The sequence below is a fragment of the Xyrauchen texanus genome, chromosome 6 (assembly GCF_025860055.1).
Source record: "Xyrauchen texanus isolate HMW12.3.18 chromosome 6, RBS_HiC_50CHRs, whole genome shotgun sequence".
NCBI lineage: Eukaryota > Metazoa > Chordata > Actinopteri > Cypriniformes > Catostomidae > Xyrauchen > Xyrauchen texanus.
This window is the reverse complement of record NC_068281.1, coordinates 11,922,274-11,937,042: the sequence shown is the minus strand read 5'-3', so window position 1 is coordinate 11,937,042 and position 14,769 is coordinate 11,922,274. Positions and strand designations below refer to the sequence as shown.

At 40.9% G+C, this 14,769-nt stretch overlaps 1 protein-coding gene across 2 annotated transcripts in view; it reads right to left on the bottom strand.

The window, feature by feature from the left end:
• Positions 1 to 14,198, bottom strand: part of LOC127645439 (UDP-glucose:glycoprotein glucosyltransferase 1-like) — a 48,056-nt gene extending 33,858 nt beyond the window's left edge. For both annotated transcript variants that reach the window (XM_052129059.1, XM_052129060.1), the window contains exons 1-18: positions 14,170 to 14,198; positions 13,240 to 13,381; positions 12,946 to 13,025; positions 12,721 to 12,851; positions 12,510 to 12,622; positions 12,224 to 12,398; positions 11,359 to 11,455; positions 11,151 to 11,232; positions 10,966 to 11,066; positions 10,206 to 10,305; positions 8,914 to 8,974; positions 7,888 to 7,979; positions 7,460 to 7,610; positions 6,711 to 6,830; positions 6,496 to 6,581; positions 5,886 to 6,021; positions 2,343 to 2,474; positions 1,985 to 2,149 (exon numbers count right to left, since the gene is read on the bottom strand). In XM_052129059.1, the coding sequence (XP_051985019.1) occupies positions 1,985 to 2,149; positions 2,343 to 2,474; positions 5,886 to 6,021; positions 6,496 to 6,581; positions 6,711 to 6,830; positions 7,460 to 7,610; positions 7,888 to 7,979; positions 8,914 to 8,974; positions 10,206 to 10,305; positions 10,966 to 11,066; positions 11,151 to 11,232; positions 11,359 to 11,455; positions 12,224 to 12,398; positions 12,510 to 12,622; positions 12,721 to 12,851; positions 12,946 to 13,025; positions 13,240 to 13,373 (1,956 nt within the window). In that variant the 5' untranslated portion in view covers positions 13,374 to 13,381; positions 14,170 to 14,198. The remainder of the gene's footprint in view (positions 1 to 1,984; positions 2,150 to 2,342; positions 2,475 to 5,885; positions 6,022 to 6,495; positions 6,582 to 6,710; positions 6,831 to 7,459; positions 7,611 to 7,887; positions 7,980 to 8,913; positions 8,975 to 10,205; positions 10,306 to 10,965; positions 11,067 to 11,150; positions 11,233 to 11,358; positions 11,456 to 12,223; positions 12,399 to 12,509; positions 12,623 to 12,720; positions 12,852 to 12,945; positions 13,026 to 13,239; positions 13,382 to 14,169) is intronic.
• Positions 14,199 to 14,769: the final 571 nt, after the last annotated feature.

Below are 14,769 nucleotides of genomic sequence, written 5' to 3'. Positions count from 1 at the left end.
GCTCGTGTTTTTACAAGAGCTGCTGGATAAGGGCAGATCCCCATCCACGCTCAAAGTGTGCGTGGCGGCCATCGCGCGCTCGCTGAACCCCTGCACGGCCAGTCACTGGGAAAAAGCGAGCTGGTCATCCGGCTTCCTCAGGGAGCTAGAAGGATGAACCCCGCGCTCCCATCGGTTCCTATCTGGGATCTTTCCGTAGTTCTCGAGCTATGAAAGCCCCCTTTCGAACCGCTTGAATCCGTGGATTTGAAATACCTTTCACTCAAAACCGTTTCTCTGACTGCCCTGTCATCAGTTAAACGTGTGGGAGACCTTCACGCACTGTCTGTCAGCCTGCGTGTCTTGAGTTTGGACCAAGTGACTCCAAGGTCATTTTAAAGCCTAGACACGGCTATGTCCCCAAGGTGATCGGTACTCCTTTCAGAGCACAAATCATTTCCCTATCGGCGCTGCCAGCATCCGATAGCTGACGCGACGCCAATCTCCTTTGCCCAGTCAGAGCACTGAGATTGTATACTGCGCGCTCCGCCTCTTTCAGACGCTCCGAGCAGCTTTTCGTTTCGTTCGGAGGGTGCACCAAAGGTTTCACGCCTCGAAACAGACACTGTCTAGATGGATAGTGGACGCTATTGCTGCCGCGTGCGGCGTCAAAGACCTACCATGCCCGTTAGGCATTAGGGCTCACTCCACTAGAGGCATGGCCTCCTCGTGGGCATGGTCCAGCGGGATTTCCATTCACGACATATGTGTGGCAGCGGGCTGGGCTTCCCCTCCACCTTTGTCAGATTTTACAATCTGGAAGTGCCCGCCCTGCAGGTGAAACTACTAGCGGTTTAATACGCTACAGCTCCCTGGTGAGCTGCACTGATGGGACACATTCCACACAGACCGGAACCGCCGCTCTGTCTTTTCCTTCCCACTATGTGCTTATGTATTACACACACACACTGGCCCGCACTCTTGCCGGCCAAATATTATTCCCCACTCACAAGGGCTCCCCGGTCCCCCACCCCGGGGCTCATGCAGTGGATGCTTGAGCCGACGGCGTTAACAATGGGTTCCGTAGCGTAAGCTAGCTTACGCAATACAAGAGAACCTCTCGTAAGAGAACAAATCGGTTACCTTACGTAACCTCGGTTCTCTCTAGAAGAGGGAACGAGTATTGCGTGAGCCGGCGTGCTTCGCGCCCACGGCGATTTTCGCTTCATTCAATGAAAACCAGGGTTCCAGCCTACAAACTTACGCTTATATGCACTCTAGCCACGCCCATTTTGGCGGGTTTTGATACAGTGACGGCGCGGGCGTCTGTCATTGGACGCAAGTTCACTCAAGTTCGTCTATAGGCTGCAGCAGTTGCCGCAGAGCAACCTATGAGCTCGCTAGCTAGCCCGCTCAAGGTATGCAGTTGCTGCACTGTGTTGACAATGGATACAAAATTAAGGATAATTTTTTGGCTTCAATATCTCAGAAAAGATTAATCTTTCCCGTAGCGTAAGCTAGCTTATGCAATACTCGTTCCCTCTTCTAGAGAGAACCGAGGTTACGTAAGGTAACCGATTCGTTTTCCCTGAGGAGTACTTTATGATTATAATCCCATCTGAATCTGACAAGTGTGTGTTTTTCCTCACATAACCCCTGTAAATATTCCAGCACAAATTACCAATTGTTTTTAGGCTAACTCAAAGGTCCCCTGAGAAATCGAATCCCTTCCGAATGCAAATGTCAATGATTAATGTTTTAATATTACATTTGCTAAATGCTTCTCATGCATTTTAATCTACTTGAGTTATCTTTAAGATTGCATTTATAGGCACCAATCTTCTGCCTGCTGAGAGCCTTTCAATTTGGATGTAGAGTTCTCAGATTTGGAGTTAAAATGAAAATCACGAAGAATGTCAGTGAAACACAAATTTTCAAAGTAACGTTTCTCAACACTGCTGCAGAGGACACCGTAAATACTGCATGATGGAACCGCAATTCTCACCAGGTAGACAGCGCGCTGAAAGAAGCTGGTAGTCTCCAGAATCTTGTGCATGACAACAGTCTCTAGCTCATCCGGGTCTAACTGTTCACGTTGCAAAGGCATTCCATTATACAACACCACAGGCAGTGGGCCGACACCAGTCTGCTCATAATAAGCCTTTCCCTCCTGTGGAGATACAGAACATATGATCTCATTAGGGGGAGTATTGGAAGACATAAGGAGCTTTTAGCAGAGGAAAGTTGACTTAACATTATCATATTTACTAAAGTATTGATTGTTCTTTAGAAATGCATGCATATGCCAATCTGAGATAGGAAACTATCGAAATATTCATTCAGAGAGTTCGAAAATTTCTCACTTTTCTGTTGTTGTCGTAGGCAGAGTCAGGCCCCAGGATGCTACTGATCTCCACATAAGGATATCTCTTCTCCAACACACCCACCACGTGCTCCACCTTTAGTCTGCCTCCACTGGGAACTCTATTCAACATCTGAACAACACCAGATACAATTATATCACAGCCTTGAACAGACATTAATAGCTATGGGTTGCTATGCACAGTAGTAGATGTGGACTAATAGTGGGTTTTGCCGATACCAATAACTAAGGTGGGGAAACAGGCCAATAGTTTTTAAAATCTATAATATAAATGAAAACTTTCCACTCAATATAAAATAGTGCTGAACTTCAGCAAGTTTCACTTTCCATGGCAACTTCAATGAATTTTCCGTAATGCTTTAAACTAGAAAAGTCTCATTAGAATTGAAATGGGTCACATCAGTTTTGAGGTCTGCATGCCGCAATATCGAGGAAAGCCGGTTTTTGCACGCACACCAGAGAGCAGAGCAGATCATTAGAGTGAGCTGGTCCCATTACACTTGTGTGAAAGCTTTAATCGCACAACGAAAATATCAGATCAGTGCAGATGAGAAGCCTTAAGGTGAATGCAAGATTATCATTAAATTTGCCTCGGCAGTCCTAAATAGGCCATCACTTTGGCGGCCGACAGCAAATCTTCAATGGGAGAACCTCTTCAAACCAAATGCCTTTATTGTCACTTAACCAAATATAGTGCAACAGTGGTGAAAGTCTTGGGTGCAGTTCCGAGCAACATAGCAGTCATGACAGTGATGAGACATATACCAATTTCCAATAAACATTAGATTTACACAACACAACTTACATACTGTATCTAATATACACATAATTACACACAACACAATATACAATGTACAGTGTACAATACACACAATATAGAATACACAGTATACAATAAAAATAGTATATATAAAATATACAGTAGGTTGTATTGTGCAGTATCGACATTCAGGCTGTTGGAAGATAGTGTGTTGTAAGGAGAGAATATAATTACGACAGTCTAGTGTAAGATTAATAAAGTGCAGTGCAGCTGTATTTGATCATGAGAGATCAAGAGTTAAAAAGTCTGATTGCTTGGGGGAAGAAGGTGTCATGGAGTCGGCTGGTGCGGGTCCTGATGCTGCGATACCGCACACTCTACTGGGCTCCAGTGTTGAGGGTCAGTGATGAGATGTTGCTGCCCATTCTAACCACCTGCCATCTGCTTGACAGGAAGTCCAGGATCCAGCTGCACAGCAAGCTGTTTCAGCCCAGAGCTTCTTATCAAGTTTGGAGGGCACTATGGTGTTGAATGCTGAGCTGTAGTCTACAAACAGCATTCTCACATATGTGTTCCTTTTTTCCAGGTGGGAGAGAGCAGTGTGTAGTGTAGTCCAGTGAGGTGGGCAGCACAGAGCAGATGTAATCTCTCAAAGCATTTGCTGATGATGGGGGTCAGAGCAACAGGACGCCAGTCATTTAAGCAAGTACAGGCACAATGGTGGATGTTTTAAAGAATGTATGGACTACAGACAAAGAGAGGGAAAGGTTGAAAATGTCCATAAAAACACCAGCCAGTTGGTTCGCGTACACTCCGATTACGTGGCCCGGAATGCCTTCTGAGCCCGCTTTATGGATATTCATCCGTCAGAAGGATCGGGTTACATCCGCTACAGAGATGGAGAGTGAACTAACCTCTGTAGCTTCGGCCGCAAGAGCTCTCTCCACAAGGGCGGTGTTATTTCCCTCGAAACGAGCATAAAAATGATTTAGCTCATCCGGGAGAGAGGCAGCGGTATTCATGGCTGTGTTCTTATTCCCTTTGAAGTCTGTGATGATATTAATTCCCTGCCTCATGCTTCTAGATTCGGTGGTGTTGAACGGTCCTTCAATCTTATCCCTATACTGGCGTTTAGCTGCTCTGATAGTTTTGCGGAGGGCATAACTGGCTTGTTTATGCTCCTCCGCATTCCCATAATTAAAAGCAGATGTCCGCACATTAAGTGCCGTGCTAACATCACTATTAACCCATGGTTTCTTGATAGGGTAGATCCATATTGTTTTTGCTTGTAAAACATCCTCTATGCACTTTCTAATGAAACACGTTACGCTATCAGCGTAGACATCGGTGTCATCAGAGGCGGACCAGAACATCTCCCAGTCCGCGTGATCAAAACTGACTGGTCCGACCAGCACTGGATCATTCTGAGGGCGGGTGCTTCACGTTTTAGTTTCTGCCTGCATGCAGGCAGAAGCAGAACGGAAGAGAGGTCCAATTTGCCAAATGGTGGGTGGGGGAGGGATTTGTAGCCATCCCGGAAGGGAGAGTAGCAATGGTCCAAAACCCGGTCCCCCCATGTGTTGAAACTGACGTGCTGGTAGTATTCGGTGCTATTGACTTAAAGTTGGCTTTGTTAAAGTCCCCGGTCACAATGAACACGGCCTCAGGGTATGTGGTTTCCTGCTTGCTTATACTCCCATACAGTTCCTTGAGTGCCCGGTCTGTGTTGGCTTGTGGGGGATGTACACAGCTGTGATATTGGCCACTGTGAATTCCCTCGGAAGCCAGAATGGTCGACATAGAAACATGAGAAGTTCAAGATCAGGAGAGCAGAAAGACTTGATAGAATGTATATCCTCTGATCACACCAGGATTTGTTGATCATAAAACATACACTACCACCTTTACCTGAAAGGTCTTTCACTCTATCCGCTTGGTGCACTGAGAACCCCGTGTGTTCGATGGCTGAGTCTGGAATCTCCACAGACATCCAAGTTTCTGTTATGCAGCAGTCCCTCGTCTCTTAATGGAAAGAGATCTGCGCTCTCAGCTCATAGAGCTTGTTGTCCAGAGACTGAACATTTGCCAGTAGAATACTGGGTACTGGGGGTCGATTTGCACAACGTCTTTGTCTGATGAGAATGCCGGCTCTCCTTCCCATTTTCCGGCTGCTCAGACAAAGGGCTCCGCTGTCATGTTTGAAAACAGCAGGTTGGCATTGAGGTATTTACAGTCTGGTTTTCGGTGTGCTATTGCAGAACCAATGTCCAAAAGTGTTTGTCTATCGTAGACCATAAGGCAGACAACATCCAAGATGAAAAACATAAAAATTGTAGACAAAACAAAAAAAAAAAACTGCAACATTGGGTCAGAGCTCGCAACGCAGCAGCCATCTTGAGCAAGTGGGACCTGTGACCCACTTTTGGGTCACGACCCACCAGTTGAGAAACACTGCTGTAGAACCAAGGAATTCAGACAATAGAATCCTCCAGCCCCAGCTACCGAGTAATGAAACCGAAAATAAATATCGGAAACTATCGGTGGCCGATTATTTTAAAAATGCACCTATCAGCCAGGATTAATCAGCAAATCCAACATATCGGGCCACCTCTATACAGTAGCTGGAATACCTGCTACAAAACAACACAAAAACTTAGTGACCTGTAGTGCTAATATCACAGTCTGTATAAATGGCCCTTAAGACATTTTTCTAAAGTGTTGCAAGTGAAGTTAACAACATGGAACCAGGTGATGTTGGCTTACCGATATGATGGCATCGAAGGCCATCTGGCTGTCCACGTCATCAGAGATATAGTTGAAGGCTCGAAGTAGAGCCACACCAGCATCTTGCATTCCATCAACATCATCGGAGTCATCCACTACAAAAACCAATCCAATCCTGCAGACAGACAGAAATTGAGTCATTTATTAGTAACAAAAAGACAATAACTCCACCCACAGATTACCCAGTTGGCCTATCAACTTTAATGGGAGAATCCCATTAAACCCGCATACATGTAGCCACAATTTTATTTTATTTTTTGTGTTCATGTACTGTAGCTTCTACAGCACAGCGCAGGTAACGGCAAGGTCATGGGTTCGTTTACAAGGTAACACTCAAACTCATAAAATATATTCCTTGAATTCACTGCAAGTCACTTCGGTAAATGTAAAATGTGATGTAAATTAAGGCCTTTTCATAACTTTATTATATGACAGAACAGTGGAGAGAGACAGGAAAGTAGTTGAGGAAAGCGAAGTCATGGGGCAGACCAAAATCGAACTTGTTGTGCCACAGCTCTGACTTCAAAAAAGTCAATATTAATCATAATCCTGTAATGACATCTATATCTATATCTATGTTCAGACTGACCTAAGTGGGATGTTGTTACTGTAGAACATCTCAGCCACGCCGATCAGCTCCGCTGTGTTTTCGTGTGTAGGGTCCAGAATCATCACCTGCATGAATGATAAATGCTTGCTGGTAATGATTTGCAAAACACGGTTCTCTGTGGGTTTTCTGTCAAAAGCTAGTATTTGAAAAAAAAAATAAGAGTCATAAAGATGGAATGCAGCAGATGTACATACCAAGTTGTGAAAGTTCTTGCGGATCTGTCGAATAACTCCAGGAAAGGTGGGTCGCAGTAGCTCCTGTACATTAGAGGGCCAGGACGCATACAGGCCGTCTATCTCCAGGTTATTAATCCACTAGAAAATGAGACTGAAAGGGTTATATTCACAAGCTCATTGGTTGCTTGTACAGCAGAATAGTCTTAAAAGAACAGTTGACAAAAAATGTACTATCCCTCATGCCATCCCAGATGTACATGACTTTCTCTCTTCTGCAGAACACAGGCAACTTAAATCATTAAGGATTAAATTATTGAAGATATATATTACTTTTATGCTGCCTTTATATGCTTTTTAGAGCTTCAAAGTTTTGGTCACCATTCACTTGCATTGTATGAACCAACAGAGGTATTCCTCAATATGAGATGTTCTTCTAAAATTCTTTGTTTGTGTTCTGCAGAAGAAAAACTCACATCTGGAATGGCATAAGGGTGAGTAAATGATGAGCTAATTTGTTCTTGGACTATTCCGTTAATGTCTATTAATATCTTGCTATTCTATTCTCTTTGATACATTTTTTCTCATTATGATTAACACAAATGGCACATTATTCTTTTTTTATGTTTTCTGTCATTATTTCATTGTGTAAGTGTACTGCAGCTTTGGTAATATTACGTACAAAACTGAAAGTAAGAATAAGAGGGATTGGGGGTGAGCCTTACTCTCGGTAGTAAATAAGTACACAAGTCTCGTAAAATATCGCTCACGTTAACTGCAGGGCTGCGGATGTCCACAGCATAATCAGAGTCTGATGGCTGGACGTTGAGTTTGAGGATGTCGTGGATGTATGGTGTGTCTATGAGCAGACTGCGCAAACCCTCCATGACCCTCGCCTCATTCCTCAACAAATCAAAAATACTGCAAAGATAAACAACAGTCAATTGGATGGATGGATGGAAGGATGGAGTCACTTTTATTAAGAGACAGAACAGGAATTGAAGGGGAACTGGAAAATGTAACACAAATTTAAGCTCATATTGGCATGTTCATATGTGCCAATAGCTATCCGTGGCTCCAACAGACACAATCATTTAGTTATGATTCAAATTTTTTTAGGAATTATTTAGGTAAGCACCAACCAATCATTAAAACAAACTACTTAATTAGAAAAACGATTTCAGATCAGGATGCTCACCTAAAGATATCCTGCGCATCCAGGTCAACATGGAGTCCATTGATGAACAGAGCCGAGTCTCCAGGCTGGAGGCCCAACGTGCCTTTAAAATACTACAGCAGAGAGCAGAGAACGGTACAATAGGTACAGCACAATCATTATTAGCCCTATTATAACCACCCAAGCACTGTGGGTTGCAAATCTCTAGAAAGAAGCATGAGCTTGTGACTTCACAGAGCAGAACAAAAGTTGAAAGGTAAGGGATGCTCAATACAATCTATAATTCAAACAGACTTCTTTGAGGCTCAGCCCATTTACAGTGTGTATATATATATATATATATATATATATATATATATATATATATATATATATATGTGGGTATGCTTTTATCCCACGCACTCATGTTTGTTATTTGGTAAAGGCACATCCAGTAGAGCAAGTGAGCTCATTAGAGAACCTTAAAAACCTCTATTCGTCATGTTTCCCAGCATGCAATTACACTGAGGGATGAGGAGCAGTACAAGAGGCAAGAAACAGCTTTAAATCACAGAAAGGAAACAGGCTAAACAATTAAAGAAGTTGTGTATAAACCGTATTCGGCACAAGTGCTTCATTCATTTCCTTTTCGGCAAAAACGCAAAAGCTTTTACACACATTCCGACATAGAGGAGAGAGAAGAAACAGGGATGGAGGTCTGCGGAAGAGTGATTCTCCATTTCATTAACTCATCCAACTAAAACAGATGTTTGCAACTACTGTCTTTTATCACAGACATTTTTATATATATATATATATATATATATATATATATATATATATATATATATATATATATATACTGCAAGTGAGAATCATCATAAAGGTTTTCCTCTATCAATTATGTGGCAAAAACAAAGTCATGACTGGTCCCCTTCTTTCAGTCCACTATCTCAGTGGTTCAGATGTAAGGGCGTTTATGCAGTCAATGACAATACATGTTGACACCACAACTTTGAGAAATGGATTCAGGGAACAAGAGAAAAAAAAGACAATGGTGCCCCTCACCTTCTGATTTTCCTCAATCTCTTTACGGATCTCTGAAGTCACAACCGTTTTTGTTAAGGACCTGAAAAAGGAGAGAAAATTTGACATACAGAATGTTAAATAGAATATACAGTAATTTATTGGTTCATCATGATTAGGACAGGGAACTGACAAGTGATTCTTATTTAAAAAAAAAAAAAAAACTTTTTATTTCAGTTATTATAGAAGAGATCTGACTTGATTGTCGCTTTATCACATCACATCTGGTTAGGACAAACTTGTTTGTGTGAATTGAAGAAATAGTCTGTTTTTGGCAGTTGAGAAAAAAGACAAAGAGAGAGACTTGTGTCCTATTCTATTCTTGTTCCTTAGTACTTGTATTATTATTGTAATATTCTTTTTTCCTTTATTTCCTGTTTTATTTTTGAATGTCATCCGTTTTATATTTCTTTGTCAATTACACTGTATATTTTGTTTTTCTCTTAAAGAAATAGTTCAGCCAAAAATTCTCTAATTAACCCTCATGCCATTGTAGATGTGTATGACTTTCTTTCTTCAGCAGAACACAAATTAAGATTTTTAGAAGAATATCACAGCTATGTAGGGTCCATACAAAGCATGCAAATGGTTACCAAAACTTTGAATCTCCAAAAAACATATAAAAGCAGCATAAAGGTAATCCATAAAACTCAACTGGTTTAATGGTAAATGGTCTGCACTTATATAGCGCTTTTTTCTAACCTCAGAGGTTACCAAAGCGCTTTACACTGTGTCCCAATCACCCATTCATACACACATTCATACACCAATGGCGGCAGAGCTGCCATGCAAGGCGCTAACCTACCATTGGGAGCAACTTGGGGTTCAGTATCTTGCCCAAGGACACTTCGGCATGTGGAGTCGTGTGGGCCAGGATTCAAACCACCAACCCTGCGATTAGCAGCCGACCCGCTCTACCACCTGAGCCACAGCCGCCCCATTAATCCATGTCTTCTGAAGCAATCTCATAATTTTTGGGTGAGAACAGACCAAAATACAACTCCTTTTGTCTCACATACTTTTGGCATACTTTTATGCTGCCTTTATACTTTTATATATGACTTTTATATATGAAAAACGTTGTTTGTGTTCTGTAGATGGCATGAGGGGGAGTTCATTTTTTGAGTGAACTACTCCTTTAATTCATGTACATAGTTTTGACATGTTTCACAATTCCCTTAATATGACGCTAAGCTTTTTTAAGAGAGAGAGAGAGAGAGAGAGAGAGAGAGAGAGAGAGAGAGAGAGAGAGAGAGAGAGAGATTCCCCTTTACCTGGCTTTGGTAGGAAAGTTCTGGCTCAAATCCCTCATGACATTGAGAGCATCTACAGAAGGAGCTGCCAGGATACGTGCGGCCGTCTGAAAGCTGAGATCTGATACAGAACATCTGACATGTAAAGCTCAAAAAATAATGTGCTGTTCATGAAATAACCTGTATATGGCATGCATATTTTGCCATATTCTACATATAACATTAATACATTTCATTTGTTAAGGCACCATTTCAGTACCACTGGGACAGAAACAGTGCCTTCAACTGTGACTCTGTGTCGGCTAAGTTTTTCTAGATGTGACTAGTCTCTGCTGATTTCACTTTGATAGAGACACAATGAGCTCTGGGCCTGGGGGACTCATGTTTGACAACAACACAAGGCCAGCAGAACCACAGCTAATTAACAGTGGGGGACTGTCAGAATGAGCACTGAACTAATTGAGTGCTTATTTACTCACAGGTAATGTCATAATTGATTTTAAAAGGCCTTTAAATTGCAGCATTATTGTAAATGTGCCAAGTTCACCTTTTGTTTTTTAAAGGGGACAGTATAGTTAATATATTTAGCTGTAAGTTACAAGTAAGCAAAGCAATGTAGTAACATTGATTGTACAATGTGTGATCAATGATGTGCATATATCAGCTTTTTAAGAACAGCTTCAAGAGCGGCCAAGGAATTTACAATTTAGATTCAGAACTTTCCATTTTTATAAAAGATAGTGTTGTGCACACCAGCAGTAATCCAGTGCTGAAACCTCACCCTGCATCTGCCAGACTTTGAGTGGAGCCATCTCATTGGTGCTCTCGATCAAATGCTTGCGGAGCTCCTTCAGCTGTTCCTTCAGCTCAGGATAAATAGTCCTGCCAGACAAAATAAAATCGAGCTAATGCGCTTTCCTGCTAAAATAAAATAATTCATTTTAGTCAATGAAGTGAATCACTTACTTGAGTTTACCAAACAAAAAACCCTGAACTTCATCAACAGGATCATTTTCACCTATTACTGTGGCATTCACATCAGCTCCAGCTTTAAAAGGGGAAGAAAAAAAAGAAATTTTCTAATTAGAACATCTGTTTTTAAATTACACATATACATGCATATATATTATACATCACAATAAAACAACAGTGACCAGTCTGGATGCTATCAAACCTTGAACTTGTGTATCATCTTTCGCTTTGTACTCTTGGTTTTTGATGGCCAGTTCCACTCCGTATCCAGACAGGTATACTTTATTCTTGCTGGGATTCTGCAGGCATGGCAGAGTAGATAACATTTTTTAAAGGGCTAGTTCACCCAAAAATGAAAATTCTCTCATCATTTACTCACCCTCATGCTATCCTGGATGTGTGTGACTTTTTATCTTCAGCAGAACACAAACAAAGATTTTTAGAAGAATATCTCAGCTCCGTAGGTCCTTACAATGCAAGTGAATGGTGATCAGACCTTTGTAGCTCCAAAACTCACATAAAGGAAACATAAATAATTCATAAGACTCCAGTATTTAAATCCATATCTTCAGAAGCGATATAATAGGTGAGTGAGAAACAGATCACAATTTAAGTCATTTGTTTACTCTAAATCTCCACTTTCACCTTCATATCTCAGTCACAAACAAATGACTTAAATATTGTTCGGTTTATCACCCACACCCATTTAAGTCCTTCTGAAGATATGGATTTAAACACTGGAGTCAAACGCATTACTTCTTTTGTTTCATTTGTGAATTGTGGGTCTACAAATGTCTGATCAGCATTCTCTTGCATTGTATGGACCTACAGAGCAGAGATATTCTGCTGAAGAAAGTCAGTCATACACATCTGGGATAGCACAAGTGAGTAAATAATAAGATAATAAAAAATTTTAGGTGAACTATTCCTTTAAGCACATGCATTATGACATAAAAAGACTGCTTTTACTGCATTTGAAAGCTATTTGTCTTTTAAACACCTTTCATTTTGATCTAAGTATTATACGGTTATGATATTCTTCTAAGTTTCTGGTCTAGATTTCTTACCGAGAGAAAGTGTCGTAAAACATAAGTGATCAGGCCCTCGTTGGCTTTAGCCAGCATCAGCTGATGGAATCTGGAGAACTCTTTGGTGCCTATCTCAGCATAAAGGATGACAACGGGTGTTTCTGGATTGGGTGATGGAAACTTGTGATCACCTTTGAACAGGTATGGTTTAGGCCTGAAAGGTAAAACAATTTATAAGATAAAAAGTGTGTTTGTCTGCATTTATAAACATGTATATATTACATTTTATTGTTGTTGTAAAGATGGCTACAGGGTTTTAACTTACCGTTCTAAGGCAGTATCTATAATGGTTTGAAGTTTTTCTGTGTCACAAGACGTTTGTCCATGAACATTGAAGAAAGCTTTACAGCCAGTTGGAGGAGGCTCATTCGATGCGATCTACACAAACATACAGCACATGTTGAGTAAATAACAAGTGGAGTCAAACAGGTTTCCTCCAGATAAACTTTGAGTCTACAGTGAAAGGCTCCATTGACCTGATGGAAGGAATGAACGGTGGATGAATAGGCCCTCAGAGACAAGGCAAACTTGAGCAGGTTCAGCTGCACTGGACTCAGAAGCTCACTAACTCTCTTTATGATGAGCTCGTAGTAAGCCAGATCTGTGTCTGAAGCATATCGAACACGAGATTTCAAAGGCCAATATCACATACAGTCATGTATAATAATGAAAGTAAAAGACAGGATTCAGATTAAAATTACCATCATGCTCATTTTCAATATTTTGGTTGGCCTCAACAAAGTCCCAGAACTTGTCCTGACTCTCCTCAGCAAGGAATTCACTGTGGCACAAAAGCAACATTATTAGTATGTTCACATTTTTATCCAAAGTGACTTGCAATACAATCCCCTCAAGAGTACACTGGGGTTTATATTTCTAGGGAACAAAGTTGATGACAATAATAAGCAAACTGCAGCATTAAATATTTAACAAACATGCAATATTTAACAGTGACATAATTGTGTCTAAGCTTCAAAGACACATGGATAGCTAACCTAGCCTCCAGCATAAGAGGTGTAGAGGGCCATTTAGCAGTCAATGTTGTTGTGACAGCTTTGGAGTCTCCGTTGACAGAGATGACAGAGATGACAGAGCCCAGAGCCAGCAGTCTAACACACAGGATCCACATCTTTCCTCCTGAGCATGATAAAATGCAACTGTTAGTGTCTGCTTAACAAAAGGACTCAAAAGGTAATCATAACCTACTGTTACACATGCAATTGGTGTAGTAAAACATGTAAAAAATTGGAAAACAAAGTGAAACTTTCCTTCACCCATTAACTTATTTTCATACAATTGCAAGGCTTATTTATCACGGCTTTGACATGTTCTGTTTGTCTCTCTCGCTACATTTGACAGCAGAACTTGACCTGACTCTCAGCCAATCAAATCGCTAAGCGTGGACAATAAGGGCAGCCGTATCGAATCAGCGTCAATATCGAGCAAGAGTTCCGGGTTCTCATTGACTTCCTCCATTAGAACAAATCTTTTCGAAACATTTTAAGCAATTTAGTATTTTGATTGCGTCAAACTAGCATTAAGGTGAAATTAAAAAATATATAACAAAAATACGGCGTACAGTACTATATAGGATCATCGTGGCAGAGAAATGGGATTGCATTGTGTTAAGCACCATTATAAAATTAATGTACAGAAGTCTAAACAGAGGAATCCAGCGTGTAAAATGAACTCACTTTTCTTTTGACAGAATAACGGCAGTAGCCCATATGTATTAGCCTGACTCACACTCATAGCTAGCACGACTAATTAAACTAGACATCCATTTGCTTCGCACCAAAATGTTTCCATCACATGTTCATGCTGTTGCAATGTGCATGGTGTGAAGACTAGATATACATAGTTTTAATAACCAGAGTAACCAACAATGCGATAGAATAATGGTAAAAGAAAAGTGAGCATCATACCGGCTTCTGATCCTACTTCGACAGTTGCCTTGTTTGGGCGGATATAACTGTCAATCCCACGGGTCAGGGGTAGGACACACTCTTTCGGCCTTTCCAAAACTATGTCTTTAAACATTAAAAAAGCCCCATGGTATTTGATTCATGTCACACCAAATAGCAAACTAATATAAAATAAAATCTCATTCGTTAATAAGTATCAGTAATGTGATTCACAAGGACAGCAAACTGCAACATTGCTTGCAGGCTAAACATTGAACAGCTTGTTCGCCACGGACGCCATCTTGGCTCAAGATGAGAGCGTAGGAGCATTTTACTTAAATAGAAAATATTGAAACTGGATTGAAAGCGATAATGCGTGAAAATAATGAAGATATTCAACACCTTTTCTCCAATAATTTATGTCCCTGAGGCCGTACACTGAATTATACCTAGAAAATAATTAATAAAATATGCACCCTGTCAATAATTTGTGTATTTAATGTAAATATTTACAGTGTTCCTATGCTGAGGATGCATGATTATATATAAACCAGGCTATAAAGTGTTGTCCTTCAGCCTGAACTCAACCCCATCACACCAGCCATTTTCAGCCCATAAACT